Source organism: Scardinius erythrophthalmus (genome assembly GCF_964197995.2).
Source record: "Scardinius erythrophthalmus genome assembly, contig: HAP1_SCAFFOLD_49, whole genome shotgun sequence".
NCBI lineage: Eukaryota > Metazoa > Chordata > Actinopteri > Cypriniformes > Leuciscidae > Scardinius > Scardinius erythrophthalmus.
The window spans coordinates 410897-429790 of record NW_028296541.1 but is presented as its reverse complement, the minus strand read 5'-3'; the positions used below and the strand labels follow the sequence as shown (position 1 = coordinate 429790).

General features: G+C 38.9%; 1 protein-coding gene across 2 annotated transcripts; it reads right to left on the bottom strand.

The window, feature by feature from the left end:
* Positions 1-8012: 8012 nt before the first annotated feature.
* Positions 8013-17370, bottom strand: gemin8 (gem (nuclear organelle) associated protein 8). 2 transcript variants are annotated; one of them, XM_081394607.1, is made up of 4 exons: positions 17093-17370; positions 16796-16840; positions 15959-16349; positions 8013-10746 (listed from the first exon to the last, which is right to left on the bottom strand). In XM_081394607.1, exons 2-4 carry the CDS (start codon positions 16796-16798, stop codon positions 10490-10492), a joined length of 651 nt encoding a protein of 216 aa, XP_081250733.1. In that variant the 5' UTR covers positions 16799-16840; positions 17093-17370; the 3' UTR covers positions 8013-10489. The 2 variants fall into 2 exon arrangements, with proteins under 2 accessions (XP_081250733.1, XP_081250732.1); XM_081394606.1 differs by having other exon boundaries at positions 17084-17342.
* Positions 17371-18894: the final 1524 nt, after the last annotated feature.

Here is an 18894-nt window from a genome sequence, read left to right as displayed (position 1 = left end):
TGATGACGCAATTGATGACATTGATGACGCAATGTCCGCGAGTAGGCTCCCATGAATAGGGCAGGATATGATCATACACAGCATATAAGAGATGAGATGACTAACAAAATCAGGAGTAGCCTACGCTCACCAAAAACAAAACAAAAAAAACAACAAAAAAAACAATGGGGACAGCGCACTATAAAACATTGTTAGGCCTAGGTCCAAATACATGAAAAAGATGCTCTCTTACATTATAGCGGGATTTTCCGGGCTTTCCTATGTGCAACTGCAAAGTTGTCGATTAGATCAGGATTGTGCGCACAGGCATTCTCAATTGACCCTTCGCAGGGAGTTTGATTGACAGGCGATCTGACTAATCATAATCCGCTATTTTGTCCAACAAAGCAGTCAGGAGAGTTAGTAGATTAACATAGGAGGAATTAAATTTGAAAAACAAAGTGTTCTGACGTCTTAGCACTTTAAAACAACATTCCTTTTATGGTCATTCATGTTTATTTTAATGCTATAAATTAACTAGAAGGAAGAGATGATCGGTTCACAAGCAGCTTTAACTGAGCCTCGAGTCTACAGCGATCTGTCAGACACATTAAGGAGACACAAAACGGTATTTATTGTTTAAATGTCTCTAAAAAATGACTACATTTGAAAGGTGAGACTTTGTAAATTCATATCAAAAGTTCTTGTCTGTCAGCGCGCAGTCTTTTTTCTGATCCGCAATGTATTTTTCACTGCGTGAGAACTTGGTGTGGTGTTAGAGTAGCGTCGCTTGTCAGACATAGCAACAGTAACTAAAGTGGGTGGGTCTTTGCGACCGGTCATTGACAGTATGGACGGGGATTCGCCAGTCCCAATTCAAAACAAATTTCATCACAATCCATCATTGTTCGTTTCAAACATGTGAGAGCATCAAAATGATCCATGGGTGAAATTGATTGGATTTAATTTTTTTTTTTTTGTCAGTTCCTATCATAATTTTAACATTTTGGCGTTATTGTTTAGCTATTTACCTATGTTTTCAAATTTCTTATTTGTTTTTTTGTTGTTGTCTAGATCAGACTAACGGCTTTGAAGATAACCACAATTTTTTAAAGCTCTAAATGACACTTACAAAAACCATAAGGCGAAACCTGGCATGTTTGGTATTGTTGGACTCGGCAAGGATTCTTAGGAGGTCACTCCTGTGAAAAAAACACGGGCTTCCTTGAAACTTCTAAGGGTCCTTCAAGGCTTTGTGCCAATGACGTATACTGAGTTTTTTGAGATACACCAATGTTCTCATAGACTATCATGGCACCCTGGACAAAGACACTGTGTGCCAATTTTCAGTAGACTAACGGTTGGGTGCGCTTATTGATAATTTCATGATTTTTTTTCACTGTTATAGTGCCACCAAGTGGCCAATTGTCACGATTTTTTTCATGTCAACTCAGATTAAGCTTATGAACATGTGTCCCAAGTTTAGTGAAAATATCTCATTCCGTTCACAAGTTATAACCATTTTATAGCGCCACCAAGTGGCCAATTGTCATGATTTTTTTTCACGTGATCTCAGAATGAGCTCATGAACATGTGTCCCAAGTTTTGCGAAAATATCTCTTTCCGTTCACAAGTTATAACCGTTTTATAGTGCCATCTAGTGGCCAATTGTTGCGATTTTTTTCAAGTGATCTCAGATTGCGCTCAGGAAGATGTGTCCCAAGTTTAGCAAAAAAAAATCTCTTTCCGTTCACAATTTATAACCATTTTAGTAAAAGTGGCCCTGGTGCCATCAAAGACTTTGGTTCCCCTTATCGACTGTTAATTGAAATTTTTAATTTTTTGGATGATTATTGATTGTCAGACTCCAGAGAATATTCTTGCAGTGGTTTGGTTCCGATCGGGTGAAAAACCAAGGAGATGTTCGCAAAAATAGGTTTTTCTAAAAAATGCAATTTACTCCAAATTGGCGCCTGAAGGGCGAGCAAATCGGAGATAGCCATTTTGTCCGCCTTGAGCCAAGGATTCCAATGACATGGGGCACTTGATCCTGGGACAAACGGTCTAAGAGTTGAGCAATTTTGAACTTTTGGTTGCTGTAGCGCCACCTATGGGCCATTCGGGGTCATACTCTGATAGGTTGTCCCCAAATTGAGGCCTACCATCTGGCTAGGTTTCACGTCTCTAGGCCTTATGGTTTGGCCTGCATGATGCGTTTTACGAATCCTTACAATTACAATTGGGTTTCAGCATTTCATGCTTGAACCCCTAATAAGAATGAAGGCTTTTTGCCAGTTATAGCGCCACCTATGGTCCGATCTCCATGAAACTCTGCATGCTTCCTCACCATGTTCTGACACATATGCTCATAAATTTTGGTGAAGTTCTGAGTTTTCATTTGGGATTTATAGGCTTTTTAGTGTATTTTGCCACCACGCCCATTTTCTAAATGACCCTGTTACAGCCACCCAAATGCAAAAGTTCAACTTTTTTTCGATAATTATTGATCTATAGAGTCCAGAGAAATGTCCTAGACTGGTTTGGTTCCGATCTGGCGAAAAACCTAGGACTAGTTTTGCAAAAGTAGGTTTCGTACAAAATTCGACATAGCAGAAAATTTTTCTGGCCTAAATCGAAATTGGAGATAGCCATTTTGTCCGCCTTGAGCCAGGGATCACATTGGTGTAAGACACTTGAGTCTAGGACAAACGGAGTCTAGGAGTTATGGGCGATTTAGTACTTTTGCACTAAATCTGTAGCTGTAGCACAACGTAAAATTTGTTTGCGCGGTATTCGAGAACGGTTTGACGAATCAACACGAATTCCATAACTTTTTGTCGGTACAGTGTGGAGATGATACGATTCGATTTTGGTGAAAATCGGACAAACGGTCTAGGAGGAGTTCGAAAAAGTAGGTTTTGACTGAAAATCAAGATGGCGGACAGGAAGTTCGGCCAAATATGGCAAACTTGGTATCTATGTTCTCAGCGTGACCCAGGGAATCTATTCACCTTATTTTTAACGGAAATACGGACGCAGCCAGTTGACGGTATTTTGTGCGAGACTTCCGGTCAGGCACTTCCGGTCACTGGCGCGCTGATCACTTTTCACCATATCGGTTAATTAAACAAGTGTTCCTAACAACTAACTCATCGTCATGGCTTCGGGGAAGACCGGGATTGTTTGTGCAGTTAGAGATTGTCATAAACTGATACAAAAGAAAGGTTTACTTGGAGCAGGAGTGTTTTAATCATCGAAATCATTGACATTTTAATCAGGCGCCCTACGACCAGAGACACACTGGCTGCGTGGCGTTTCTGTTGCGTGGCGTTTTACATGTCTTTGCACACCAGAAACGTGTCTGACGCGGCACTGCTAGGTGACATATGATCCTCATTCATTGGTGATTATATTCGACATAATGGGGAGAGAGTTGTGGAAGGCCTTTAATGTTAAATATATATAGCAGCAAAGACAACATCGGCAGTATTGACGGCAAAACAGGCTACAGAATATTTCGTTCTGTATTGACAGGTGCAATATTAGAAAATCGATTTTTTTTCATTGCATTTATATCTGCATTTGTCAAAACCTAAAATTTCAAACATCAAAATGTAATTTATTAATATGTATTCATGTAAAATTAAATACAAAGATCTTTTCCTATTCTATTTTGTCTGGAAACGCTTCCAAAACGCTTGCGTGTCGCGTGAAAAATAGGCGTCGATTCTATTTATAGCATGCACGCGTTTTCCGCGCCTGTGAGACGCGCATGTCACGCAGGCAGTGTGCACGTTCTAACCTGTTAACATGGGAGCCGAAATAAAAACGGACACACGCAGCCAGTGTGTCGCCGGCCTGAGGAATCCCTTCGCCTGTGGTTAAAAGCTTTACATTTGAAGAAACCATCGAAACGACCGTATGTTTGTTCTTTTCATTTCGTGAGCACCTATAGAAGACCACCCGATACCAGAAAAGTGGCTGGGCTATGAAGTCTCAATAAAAACCATGATAAAAACTCCAAGGAGAAACAAAATCATTATAGTAACCCCTGTATAAAATCTAGTGATCATGGCATAATGGCATGATCATGGCATTTATTTTGTATGATTTACAACTATTTATAGCCATCTACTTATTGCTATCCATCCTATGCTTTGGTTGCATTCTTATGGCATTATTAATACATTTGACATGACAAAATACCTCCATATTAGTCCAGCGTTGGCTCGACTATGTTTAGGGCGGGGCTGAAGGCGCCGGTGAAGTTTTGGCACTCTGCCAGCTAGATGCATGAGTGTATTCAACCAGGTCCGGTACCCTAACTGAGTGAGGCGGGGCTTTAGTTCTTTGTAGTATTCATCTGCTACGGCATGTGTAACATTTTTCTATCAACTCTGCATAATCCTTCGCGATCGATAGCCTATGTTATTTAGCCCAGGGAAGCGAGGAAACGGAAGTGCCGCACAAAAACCGGATATTGGACCCATGTTTACTTCCGCGTTCGAAAATAAGGTGGATTAAGACCAGTGGCATTTCAATAGGCAGATTGATTCAAAGGTTATTAGCCTTTTTGGAAATGTTGTTATAACTTTTGACCACAAGGTGGCGCTGTTTCGAAACTTCTCACGCTCCTTCAGGGCATCGTGCTGATGACCCATACCATGTTTCGTAACAATCCATTCATGCGTTCTTAAAATACAGCATTTTAGCACAAAATTCAAAATGGCCGACAGCCAAAATGGCCGATATGGTAAAATTGGATATCAGTCGACTCAGCATGTTGGCCTGAATCTAACGAGACCAATTTGATGATTTTTGGGCAAACTGTTCAGAAGTTATAAGCAAAAATAGCCATTTTTCATATCTCCGGACCAGTAGGTGGCGCTGCGCCGAAACGCAGCATGTAGCCTCAGGTCATGCTTGTGATGACATGTGCCAAGTTTGGTCTGAATCCAATAAAGCGTTGCGGAGATACAGCCTTACGTCTGTTTTATCAAAAGCTACGTAAAATTTGTTTGTGGGTTTTATCGATAATTGCTAAGCGAATCAACTTGAATTCTTTTCATGAATTCATGACGGAAAATTACGTCACAGGGTGCAAAAAAAGGTCAGGAATCAGAGGAAAAAAGAATTTTGTTTCTAGCCCTTGTGGTTCAAAAGTTATTAGAATAAACATGAGTGAAACTTTGGACAGTTGGTTGTGCTAGAGGGAATGACTTAGAAACACCAAAATTGGTGTATTTAATGTTGGGACTGTCCTCTATCAGAATGTCAAACCATTACAACTTTCCCGCTATCGGTTCTATGGGCTGCCATAGACTCCCAGAGCGGAAGAAAAAGAAGAATTATTTTTGGTACGCCAACAGATACAATAGGTGCCTACGCACATTCTGTGCTTGGCCCCTAATAAGAACGGGAACAGATACAATAGGTGCCTCCGCACCTTCGGTGCTTGGCCCCTAATAATAAGAACGCGAACGGATACAATAGGTGCCTCCGCACCTTCGGTACTTGGCCCCTAATAATCCTAACGAAAACAATAGGGCCTTCACCCCTTTCAGGGCTTGGGCCCTAATAATAATCCTACCGAAAACAATAGGGCCTTCGCCATTTCAGGGCTTGGGCCCTAATAATCCTACCGAAAACAATAGGGCCTTCGCCCTTTCAGGGCTTGGGCCCTAATAATCCTAACGAAAACAATAGGGGCTCTGCGCCCTTTCAGGGCTTGGGCCCTAATAATCCTACCGAAAACAATAGGGCCTTCGCCCTTTCAGGGCTTGGGCCCTAATAAACGGAGCAAAAACAATAGGGTCCTCTCACCATCGGTGCTCGGGCCCTAATAATAACTAGAAAAATGCATTTCCGGAGGAACTGCAAAGTGTGCTTGCTCGGGTGCAGTGCACTAACGCTAGCAGGTAGTGGATAGATGCGAGATGCGAGATGCGAGAAAAAATGCGAGAATGCGAGAAAAAAGATGTCAAACTGTCTTTTATTTTCGAATTTAATTCCTCAATCAGCGCTGGACCGGCATTTTCTGTCTTCCGCTGAGCCCTGGCCGTAGACAGATCATATGTTTTACCCTGTCAATGCAGTGGTCTGCGTTGCGCTGATTTTATTCACACTATTGAGTGTAGGTGCAGCATTCTAACATTGAGTCATAATGAGCTGTTTGTGAAGAAATTATCCGCTTCCAAATTATGTCATATTAATCACGAAATTGAAACATTAAAAAACAATTTGCTCTTTATGGTGTGCGAGTGATAGAGCGCGGCAGCAACGAACCATCAGCTTGCAGCGTAACAACATTGAATGCTCGGCCGAAAAGCTGATCATAGCTGCCTTATTATTTTTCATCTCCATAAATATATCTAGTAGTAAAGCTAATGCAAGGGCTAGAAATCTAGTAATCTTTTGCTGTGTCTGAAACCGCTCACTCGTTCACTAATCCCTACATAGTGAATGGCAGTGGAGTGCACTACATCAGCAAAGAATTTGGACGCTGACATAATTATCACGCGCCAGAGAGCTCGGACAATTTGTTATAAACATTACCTACCCATCTTTAATATTTCCTTTTTTTGGCTGTATGAATTGTATGTAACAATTGTATGTATGTATTTTTCATGTTTATTGCGTTATTTGATTAAAAAAAAGATAATAAAAACACTTGCTCGTCATATTTATTTACTTTTTACATTTATATGTGAAAATAAAAGAGAACAAAACACTACACAACACATTTGTTTATTCAAATATAGATATAACGGTATATATAAATAAATAACCAGGCGTCTGGTCTTATAAATGATTGTTTTCTAACTCGCTTGCACTGTTGCCATGGTGACATTTTTGTTTATTTTTCATTCGCGTTCTATCGCCTTATCGTGTTGGATTGTGGGAAATAGTGTCTCAGCAAGTGTACATCGTATGTATACTCGAATTCAGAGAGGATTGTGGGTAAAAGTAGTGAAGAATGTAGGGAATGATGTTGTTCACTCAGAATTCGGACACCACTACAAAATGGCCGACACCCTAAATAGTGCACTATATAGTGGATAGGGAGCGATTTCAGACACAGCTCGTCATCATGGAGAGCGCAGTTCATGGTTGCTTAGCAACGACAGACGGCACAGGAGAACAAGCGCTTGTGGAAAGGAGACAGCGGCGCGCTCGCGCTTTCCACTTGTTTTTACACATCTAATGTGTGTTCCATTCGACAGGGTCCATATGCAGTGTTCACTGCTCCCCTACTCCCTGAGCACAGTATATCAGTTGAAGTGGACTTCACTGACAATAACCGTTCATTTGAAACGCCCAGCAAATGTCATCAAAGAAAGTCAACGACGGAGTCGCACAGATTATGATATAACAAATATATATAGGACTACATTCATATTTTAATTTTTATTATTATATTATATATTTACAATTATATTGCACTATTTTACAACTTCCTAAAATAAAATCACTTTACTTCACAAACTAGCTAAGCTGGCTGCATTCACTGAGGTAAATTATAATCATCAAAAATAGTATATGTAATATTCACAACAATAACCGTTAAAAATACTGTCATTTGTATAACAATGGCGAAATGTATTACTTACACACATACGTAAACTCCTCCATCGTTAGTTACGACCGTTCTGACTGGTGATGATGTGGTGCGCGAAATGACAGTTGGGTGTGTGATCATCGCTCTCCACTTCCTGTGAAGTGATGTATCGATGTTCCCTTATTCCCTAGGCCGTGCCCTTCGAACTGAACATGTTCGCTCCCTTCGGATTAGACTCTAACTTAAGATGGCGGAAAACCCTGTGAAGTCCACTTCGCAGTCCACAACGCACCTCTAGAGCGACGTTGTTGATTGTTTGAGCATGTGACTGCACGTTTCTCCTTGTTTTCTATTGTTATGCGCAGCATATTTCCCGTACGCACAAACACAGCCACAGACAATGAATTGTTTGTTCGGTTATCGAAGAAGAGCATGATGTATTTTGTATAAAGTTTTTTTTTTTTTTTTTTTTATTAACTGCTTTGAGGATTGGAAATGCACAATTCATGCATACAAATCTGTATATATTAATAAATGAAGATGATTAAAATAGACCAATGCAAAAAACGAAATTCATGCCTGCATTTATTAAGACAAACCTGGTAAAAACGAATGCAGTCTATACACTGACTTGGCTGCTCTGTGAAAATGTAATACAACAGTGCCACCTACTGTCTAAATAAATGCATTCACATTAAAAGGTGAAACTCTTGCATAGACATAGGTAAATGGGTTTGTCTATTAGCCTGAAATTAAAAAAAAATTAAAAAATTTCAGATCTTGTGCTTCCTCACATTGGAGTCCCGAGTTCATGTATAAAGTTTGGTTTCGATACGTGACAGAGTTCCTGAGATATGGACGACTTCCTGTTTGGCGACTACGCCGCTGATTTCGTTTGGCTGTGACGGGCAAACGCTTCCGAAAATCAAAAATCCTTCTAGTAACTTTTGTGAGGCTTGGTCCAAGGATCATGTACGTCCAGTTTCGTGAAGTTCGGACCAAATTTGTGACCTGTGAAACTTTAGTTTAGCTTTCTGTTCAATCCAATATTGCGGACAAACGACATGGACTCGTGATGTCATGTTCGCGAGCAACTTACACCGGTACTGACCGGACGTTTTAAAGTTGGAACGGTGTCTCTGTCTCAAAGGGCCTAGGCGCAGGAGCTGACCAAAAAGCTGGGGGGGGGGGGGGTTGCCAAATTATGTAAAATTTTGGATTTTTAAAAAAAAAAAATGTATCTTGTACATTCTCACATTGGAGTCTTGAGTTAATGTACAAAGTTTGGTTTCGATACGTGACAGCGTTCCTGAGATATGAACTACTTCCTGTTTTGGCGACTACGCCGCCGATTTCGTTTGGCTGTGACGAGCAAACGCTTCCGAAAATCAAAAATCCTTCTAGTAACTTTTGTGAGGCTTGGTCCAAGGATCATGCACGTCCAGTTTCGTGAAGTTCGGACTAAATTTGTGACCTGTGAAAATTTAGTTTCGCTTTCTGTTCAATCCAGTGTGGCGGACAAACGACATGGACTCGTGATGTCATCTTCGCGAGCAACTTAATCCGGTACTGACCGTACGTTTTAAAGTTGGAACGGTGTCTCTGTCTCAAAGGGCCTAGGCGCAGGAGCTGGCCAAAATTTTTCTCCCGGGAATAATAATAAGAAGAAGAAGAAAACTTAAGAAGAACAGTAAGTGTGCTGCTTTCAGCAAGCACACTTAATAATAATAAGAAAACTTAAGAAGAACAGTAAGTGTCCTGCTTTCAGCAAGCACACTTAATAATAGAACAGTGTTGTCTGTGGATACCACTATAGACAAATGTACAGATACCTTAAAAGAAAGTGAGTGTAACTGGGGAGGATAATGCTTTATTAAAGGGGGGGTGAAATGCTCATTTTCACTCAATCTCCTGTTAATCTTGAGTACCTATAGAGTAATATTGCATCCTTCATATCTCCAAAAAGTCTTTTGTTTTATTATATTTTTAATTGAAAGATTGGCTGTACCGAGTCTTTCCGGAAAAAACGAGCGGCTGGGGGCGGGCCGTGTGGGCGAAGCTAAAGCTGTGCTAACGCGCCGAGCTAACAACACACAGAGACATTTGTTCAACAGTTTTACTCACCGTTCCAACGCACGACCGCAAACCTTTATCATTGTGACTGCTTGATCCTTAAGCATTAGACGATCTGGGCTTTGTTTATAAAACAATCACCGTCGAAATGCAGGGAACAACAGTCTTGCACAACTCCGTTTATGCTCAGGAAAACAAACTCCATCCACGGGTGCCTTAACGCTGGGTTCTTTGGGAATCTGTGCAGGGTTGTCTTGCCCTGGCAACCAAAAACACACTTCTTTGGTGACATTGGCTTCCCAAAAGCCGGGCAGGGCGCTTTGATGGCGAACTGCTTTCACTCTTTTGCTCTGTTTTACGAGTGCGCGCGCGCCCGCGATCTTACCGGAGAAGTGCCCTTAGGACCCATATAAGGAAATTCCGCCCTCTCTTACGTCAGACAGAGCCATACTCGAAAAAAACTTTCCGAAACTTGTGACAAACCGGAAGGACAATTTTTGGAACAAAAATACTCCTTCAAACGTACAACTCAACTTTTGAAACTTTGACCATGTTTAGCATGGGAATCCAACTCTTTAACAGTGTAAAAAAACTCAGTATGCATGAAACAGTAATTCACCCCCCCTTTAAAGTCAGAGGCTTTTACTGTTCAAGTCTTCAATTGCATATTTATTAAATGTACTCTTGAAGTGCTATATCTGTCTGTAAGGACCTAGCAAGTGTTTGTGTTATAAATGAGAAAGGTCCTCAAATATGCTGATTCGTTACAACACTTCAGTACTGTCAGTACAACAGAATCCAAACAGTCTCTGATCAGTTCAGAAAACAGGTTCATCATCCTGTAAAGTTGTGTCAGGCTATGATGGAGGTCTGATCATCTTACAGGTTTAGTGGTATAACAGGCCAGTACTTGGGCTGTTTTTTGTCACAGTTGCGATCAAAGGTGAGCTGCATGGCTGTTTCCATACCCTGGATTTTTGCTGCATCTTTACCATACAGCTTCTTCATTTCTGCAGTCCTCCTCTCTCCCGGACGCTCTGAAGGAGGCAGGCTGCTGCGCCAGGAAACTCTGTGTAAGTCTTGGTCTGCCAGTACATAAGAGTCCTGCTGCTCTGCCTCCATCTGCTGTTGTTTCTCTACATAGCAGAGAAAGAAGAATTGTCATGACTACTGTAGGAACATCACTTAAGGCTTAACCCCTGACATTAATGAATGTTCAAGTAAATAAAAACTCCCCGAAAATCAAACACTAAAACTTATAAACAGGAGGAGGAAGAGGAATGTGAAGGTAAAGCCAGTTTTTTATTCCCTGCCCAAGGACGAGCATGTGAAGAATCAGTGGTTAAAATTCATCTTTACCACGATAGCACAGCAGTATAATCCTACACTTTTGCTGTGTTCCCTTTATTTTACTGACGACGATTTCTCAAATCTCGATGTTCAATACAGGATTCACAAACCGCTTGCTCTTGAAAGATGGTGTTCAAAATACTTTGTTTTGAGTTTTATATTGTGTAGGTCTCCTGCTTCTTGCTAACTGACATTATTACTGTCTTACGGAAATACTTCTGCTGATCAGTTGTGGACCACTATTACCTAAAACTGTGTATATTAATGCAGATTGTCTGTCGTTCTCACTACTTTGAGGAAAGATTAAGCATGGAGCAAGATTTGTTTTACCAACATTCATGTTACATAAGTCATTCACGCTAGAGCTCGGCTAATGCACGCACTGGTTTTAATACAGTTTCCGCATGTTCACTGCAATAAATTATAAAAATACTCTGTAAATAAATAAGTACAAGTAAAGTAATCGGTTTGTTGATAGACATGCACTTGTTAATGCTTATGGTGAGGAATTACAGTTCCAACATCTCATAATGTACCTCAAACTGAGTAGCGTGTCACAGAGAAACGTCCTGCTCGAGTTGTCCTTGCGATGGAGGTTCGGGCTGAATGAATAGTTCTTCCAATGTTTCATCATCGGACTCGCACTCAGATTGATATGGTAAAATCGACGTCATTGTTCGTTACAGTGTTTATTTTACGGTGTAGGAAGCCTCAGGACACGCAGAGCTGACCTAACCTGTTATGGTAATGGCCATTTTTGTTTGACACACGCGCTGTACGCGGTAGAACAATCACAACAGACTGCGCTGTCTGGCCAATCAGAGCAGAGTAGCTCGCGGAAAGGAGGGATTTAAAGAGATTGATTCTGATTGAGTCGTTTGAGAATCACTGAAAATGTGGTGATGTGCAAATGTTTTTTATGAGAAAATGAGACCTTTGATTCATGTAAACCTGTTGTAGGAGACTCCAAAACAACATTAGGAAACTTTAAAATAGCATAAATAGGGGCACTTTAATTAACTTATAATTTACTTTAATAATTTACTTATTAGGTCCCCCTTTGAAGTTTGCAGGCATGTAGTCCCCAGCCTCCTGCTTTAGAACAGTTTCAGACCTCATTGATAAGCTATTGTGCTCATTCCTCAAAACACATGAATAAAATATTATTATATCAATAAATAAGCATCAAAACTTCACCCACCAAAAATAGGTGAAAATGATTCTGATTGTATTACATTATGGTAAAAATGTCCTAGAAATCAATTTAAGGGAGCTGACAGAATGCTGATGAGAAAATTGCTTCAGGATACTTTTTTTTTATAATCCCTCTTTCTTTGCCATTCAAATACACTATACACAGTTGTTTTTTATTATTATTTGTATTTAGCATTTAGAATCACTGTCATATTCTGTTCAAACAAGCCAGTACTTTAAATATAAGATCACATACCATATCAGGTCAGTATTTAACAATGAATAATTCCAAATATTTTGCAATGAATCAGTAGGGTGCATCTCTCCTTTAAGCAGGCTTAATGTGTAAAACATTCTGGGATAATGAGCCTGGCTCCTCTCAAGCTCTCATCCATCAGTTCCTCAGAATAATCTAAGCAAATTAAATTTGAGAAGAGAAGACTTTGGGTTGTCTGTATCTTCAGTCTGTTTTTCTAATATTTTTTGTACCTAACTCTGTCCTGATTCTCATTTCATATCGGTCTTGGTTTTTGTAATTATATTATTTTTTCATTTTTGTTTGCTTGCTTGCTTGAATTATGAATTTCTCTGTCTTTCACAGTGCTTTGTGTTTTATAACTGGTTGTAGTTATCAAACCACATCATTGTACGTTATATGACGAGGCTGAGTGACCACCTCTGGCTATGCGGAGAAGTTACTGTTTTATTTATAAGTCCATCTGTGGTATAACTCCTTATTTGTCACTCAGCTTATCCAATACAAATGTATACTATAACCTTCGCTCAAAATGTCCTGATATAGCTAATGTTCCTCAGGTCTGAACAGAGTGTGAGAAATAAAGATTTTAAGCAACACTTCTGTTGCTTGGAATAATCTGCTAAATATTTTAAAGTTGTCCATGTTCCAGTCACTAAATTAATTTACAGTACTTTTAAAAATCTGTTTTATCCCCAGGTAAATTGTTGCTGCCTTCTTGACCTGGGGCCCGTTCTTCGTACGTTGCTTATTACATCCGAGATCAAATGACACATCCAAGATGATATCATCGTACGAATCATGATCTGGCTAACTCGGTTCTTCGAACACACTAGCCGGATATGATTAGTATCGCTGGATTGAGTTATCTGAGATAACTGCGCGTTCATGCGCTGGTTAAAAGGGGATATGTATCGATAGTAGAAACATTGATCAGCAACGCTGCTATTGGCTGTTCAGCGTGGCCAAAGAGCGCGCTCAGTTTTTCTCCTCAGCAGAGCAAGAACTAATAGTCGAAGTTTATTCAGAATTTTAATGTTTAATCAAAACGCCAGGGAACACCTCAAAGTCTGCAAAAGCCAGGAGAGAGGGCTGGCAAAAAGTAGCAGACAATTTAAATCCGTTAGAAGTGGCCATTTTAGATGTTTTTATCACTTATTAGCCTATATTTTTGTATTTTAATAATTGCGTAATTACTTTGTTCATTGTAATGTCAGAGTCACCACACTAGAACATGGGAACAAATAAAAGTGAAGTACAAAAATATTCTACATAATGGTAATTTTTAGTTATATTATAGTCTCTTTTATAAAAGGCACTGTTAAATAAATGGTTGTCTGTTTATAAAAGCAACCAAGAAAAAGGCTGAGAAAAAAAATTGAAAAGATCTTAGTAGCCTACACTGTAAAATAATTTTTGCAGCATTAAATTAAGGCTGTATTAATTTTAACAGTTAAATCTTGAGTAATGATGAATTGCTTTGACTTGTGAAAGTGAAAACTGATACAATTATGTTAAATGTAAAAATATTTTGCTATGAGTTATTGATCACATTTTTCCCTGAGTGTAGTTCATTGCAATGACATTCTGTTTTCCTCTTTTGTGCACTTTTACATAATACACCAACACTTGTATCTGTTCCCAAGAAAGTGGTGGCTGAAATATGTGCAGTAAGTGGACATTTTCTAACTTTCCAAAGGAAAGAAAGTATAAGACTTTGTAATGTCCATTTGTTTCCATTGCACTGAACAGTGAATAAACCCTCTCAGATAACTGTCATATGGAGGAACTAGCCTACCTGCAAGTGCATAAATAACTTTACTTCATTTATACTTGTATGCTTTATGGCTGCAATATAAGTTGCAGGATTCCACATCTACAGAAAGGCCTAAAGAAGAGTCTGCACAGACAGAGGAGACATAAGCCTACAGGTGGGCAGTGTATAGCCAACTTTTCCTTTTTATTTGTTGCATGAGGCATGTGTCTAATATCTCTTGTTGCAGGCACTTGACCACTGGCTTTTCTTTACAAAGAACAATTGAAAAAACAAGGAACTAAGCATATTTGTCTTATTAAACATGTAGCCTAATGAAAAGTGTTTTTTTTTGGGGCAATGTTGTGTAATATGGCATATGCAACAATGTCACAGGCCCTGTCAGGTGTGCAACCCTCAGACTTTTCAGACACTGAAATCTTCCCTTTAGCCAAAGTTCATTTCATTGTGTGCCCTTGTCCTGGCTAGAGCTGCATTGTAACTGGTTTGGGTCAGGGAATGGGGTCATAAAACACCTGTCTGCAGGAACATGTCATAATCACCTATGAGAAAATGCAGTTCTGTTAGGATCAGCATAAGTGTAGTACAGTGAACTTGATATTTAATTGTGGAGCTTTCCTTACCACTTTCAAATAATGTGCATAAATGTGAATCTCTGAAAATTCTTAAGTCATGCACAGATATCCTGGCCATTTTGCTTTCACATTTGGGATATGGAAGATTTTAGTCAACTGCCTTTTTTATTTGATATAATATTACTAATCTGGAATATTAAGAATCACAATAGTAACTGGGCTGCACATTTACATTGTGAATTCCCTTTCTGTTCACATAATCCCCTTCATTGAGGCCTTGATGGCAGTCTATGGTAGCCTATAGTCTATGGTACCAATCATGTTAGTGAAGCCTGAGTGACATATCTGTAATCGGCATGGTCATGATTGTATGATCTTCATAAAAAATTACGATAGCCTAAAAAAAAAAAACAGCTTTACAACATTGGGTCTTAAGTGGCTTGGAAATGCCACAAAAAAACCTATAACTGTGTTTTTAACCTAAAAGCGACAAAAAAACGACAATCTCACGAATCACGAGAAAAAATATATATCTCAGAGAGTGCACTATCGCGCTGCGCTGGACTTCCCGTATCAGCTCTGCTTATAAAGCCGCGATCTAATCCTGTTTACATGAAATAAGCCTGCTCCCGAGCAGGTTTAAGTTTGCGCACATGTTGCTATGACAGCAAGTCTAGGATGAGCGTTGAAGAACCAAACAATCCAAGATCATGCCAAATCGCCAACAATCAAATCCAGCTAAGTGAGTTAGCGACGTACGAAGAACGGACCCCTGAGCTGCATTTCCCAAAAGCATCGTAAGCCTTAGTAGATCGCAGAATTATTGGCACCAATGGTCTCTACGATAAACTTAGCCCACAATGCTTTTGGTTGAGAAATGTAGCCCAGGTCACTCTTGTACAGGATTTTTTTTTTTTTTTTTTTTTTTTTTTTTTCTCAATGAGTTTTCAACCTTGGTAAATAAAGGAAAACTTATTTAAAATAACCTTGAGGTCCTGAAAGACGCCATATAAACATAAATTATTATTATTATTATTATTCAATAAAGTAGCTCAAAAGAGAACTCATATGATCGCCATGTTCCAGAATGAAGAAAAATAAAAATAAAAAAAAGCTGAATCAGCACAAAACAGAAAAACTAGGCTAAATGCATATATCAGTTTTAATAAAAGTTTCCACATATGCTGTTAAACACTTACTGAGTTCCTGCTTGTGTCGCTCTGTCTGGGCAAAGTATTGTCGCAGCTCTTCTGAGATATCCATGTTGCTGACGTCACACTCAATCTGGCTTTCATCTGAACTCTCCTCCATCTCACTGTCTGAAACGGTGGCCTCATTCTCCCTTTTCTCTTCTCTACCTGTCGTTCCGTCTCTGTGATTGTTCCTCCAGCTCTTATCTGCATGCCAATCTGAGTAACGCTGCATGGTAGAGGGGCACATGGAATACAGTGCCTGGAAGTGGCCAACCTCCAAAGCTTTCCTGTATGCCTGCTTGTGCCTCTGCCGCCAGTTCATGGCCTGCTGGTAGTGCTGCCAATAACGGGCATAAACTGGATGGGCATACCACACCTCTACATCACCCTGACTGGCCTGTAACATAACAAATGCTGTTAATGTCTAGAGTGCTAGTATAGAGTGCTTAGAATTATCACTCTGTGTTAAATTTAGAATATCATATTTATCAAATAATTATTGATGACATTTGGAAACATTTTACAATAAGGTCTTATTTGGTAAAATTAGTTAATGATTTAACTAACTTGAACTAACAATAAACAATATATTTGTGCAGCATTTACCTTCGTGAATGTTAGTTAAACGTTCATGTTAGTTCACAGTGCATTAACTAATATTAACAGATACATCTTTTCATAATGAGTTAGTAAATGCTGAGATTAACATTAACTATTAATAAATGCTGTACTATAAATATTGTTCATTGTTAGTTCATGTTAACTAATATAGTTAACTAATAACAAATGAATCCTTATAAAGTGCTAGGATACTAGTAAATTACAGAGGAGTGTAAGACCTACCATTATGAAGAGGCGACTACTAGTAAATGGAATCTATTTATGTACCTGTAGGAGAGAAAGGTTTATTTCAATTACGAGTAAACATACATGTATACATGCATGTACTCATATGCAGCAGAGGACAGGAAGAGAATAATTTAGCGATAACACATGTGAAATTAAGTGAGTTACTTAGTAATTTTGAATAAAAGAGCAGGAGTTCTCTTTAAAAAACAACATGCGTAATATAACCAATAATTAAACGTATTATGTATTAAAATGACAGCATAGTTTAGCTGTACTTCTCACCACTCATACCGTCCCAACATGAGCAGTAAAGGAGATGGCACACGGCAGGCTGTCGCATAACAACTCGATTACGTCGACCACGAGCATGGGGAATGGCAAGCCAATTCTTCTTCTTTAATAGCGGTTGGTAGACCAACTTAAATTGTGCATTCCCGCCACCTACTGGAGAGGAGTGTGGAGTGCATAATTGTTGGGAGATCAGGGCTGCGTTCCAGTCCAAAATTGTCATGCCCTTCACTTGCTAACTTCCCTTCGTCTCGTTCACTCGGATGTACGTCATTGCGAGTGCCCACTACTGGCGGAAACTGCAATGGGCTGAACTGGAACGTCCTAAGCACTTGATCACTTGTAATCAGCTGTGGAGTTGATTTATTATTTACATTTTTTTCCCTTTAAGAATTTGTTTAATGCAGCATCCAAATGTTTATAGGTGTGTTTGGGTTGTTTTAAATTTAAAAAAAAATTATAATTAATATATCATAGAGTTGTCTGTGTGGTGGTGATTAGACGAGATATGCGGTGACGTCACAATCGTGTTGCATTGTGGGACATATAGGTGCCTGAAGTGTACATTTGAAGCAGACTCGCTCCCTCGGTCAAAATCGAGGGAACGAGGGTCTGTATAAACTTCCCTCGTCCACTTCACGAAGTGGAACGCACTTCAAAATGGCGGCAGGGATTCCCCCGAGGGGAAGTGCTTAGGGAAGTTCGCAAGTGCGTGTCTAAAAGTGGACTGGAACGCAGCATAAGTCCCTCTCCTCCGCTTCCGGCTCATGGGACCTTATTTCGGAAAAAAATGAAAAAATATGTATGGTAGTCAATGGCGAGAGACAACTTATCTTTTTATTCCGTCTGAACTGTGCCCTGAATTACACATATGATGTTTGTCAATTTAAAAGATAATTATGAAAGTCAAGAAAGTCGCAGTTTGTCATAAAACAGAAGACATTTAGTTTTATGTGAAAATCGCTCATTGAACTCTCGTCTTGCACTATGTACGTCACCGTTGCTCGTATGTGTGCAGTCTGGTACAAAACACTCAGGCATGACGGCGTAACGTTACGATTATAACGTAATACTATAGAAAAAATGACAGACGTTAGCTTCAGTAAAGTTTTTTTTTTTTAGAGGTAAATATATATATATATATATATATATATATATATATATATATATATATATATATATATATATATATATATATATATATACTTTTTTTTTTTAGTCAGTTCAAATACAAAAACATTTCAGTACAATGCAAAAAATAAAAAAAAATAAAAAAATAAAGTAAAAAAAAATGGTTACAAAGTATTAACAATACAGCTCAAAATATTTTACCAGATAAACAAAAATAAAAAATAAACATAAACATAAGAACAAATACAAAAATATAAGTATAAAATATCAGGGCAGTTATATGTAATTGAAAAGCTTTAATATTTGTATTGTTTTTATAAGCTTTTTATTTTGTGATCTCATGTTTGAAAGAGTTTCAATATTGTTAGATCAGTGTTATAGAAGGCAATAAAGGAGGGTTTCTTTTGAGTTATTTTTGTCTTATGAATATAAAATTTCGCCAAAATGATAAAAAGATTAATTATATAATGTTGTTTTTCAGAAAAAGATGGGTTTTGGAAACAAAGTAAAATGTCATGAGGGTCTAGCTTCAGTAAAGTTAGCTTCATTCATTGAGAGAAAAGGAATGACGTCACTTGTGCGCCTTTTGGGTTTGTAGTCTTTTTACGTATTTTCAGTCTTATACCTCAACAGTTTCAAACGGCGACTTTCTTGACTTTAAAATGTATCTTTTA

Bases quoted from the DNA above. Each gene is read 5' to 3' on its own strand.
- gemin8 (XM_081394607.1), bottom strand. The intron at 10,747-15,958 runs GTAAGTGTTTAA...TCTGCTATGTAG, and splicing joins GCGACACAAGCAGGAACTCA to AGAAACAACAGCAGATGGAG.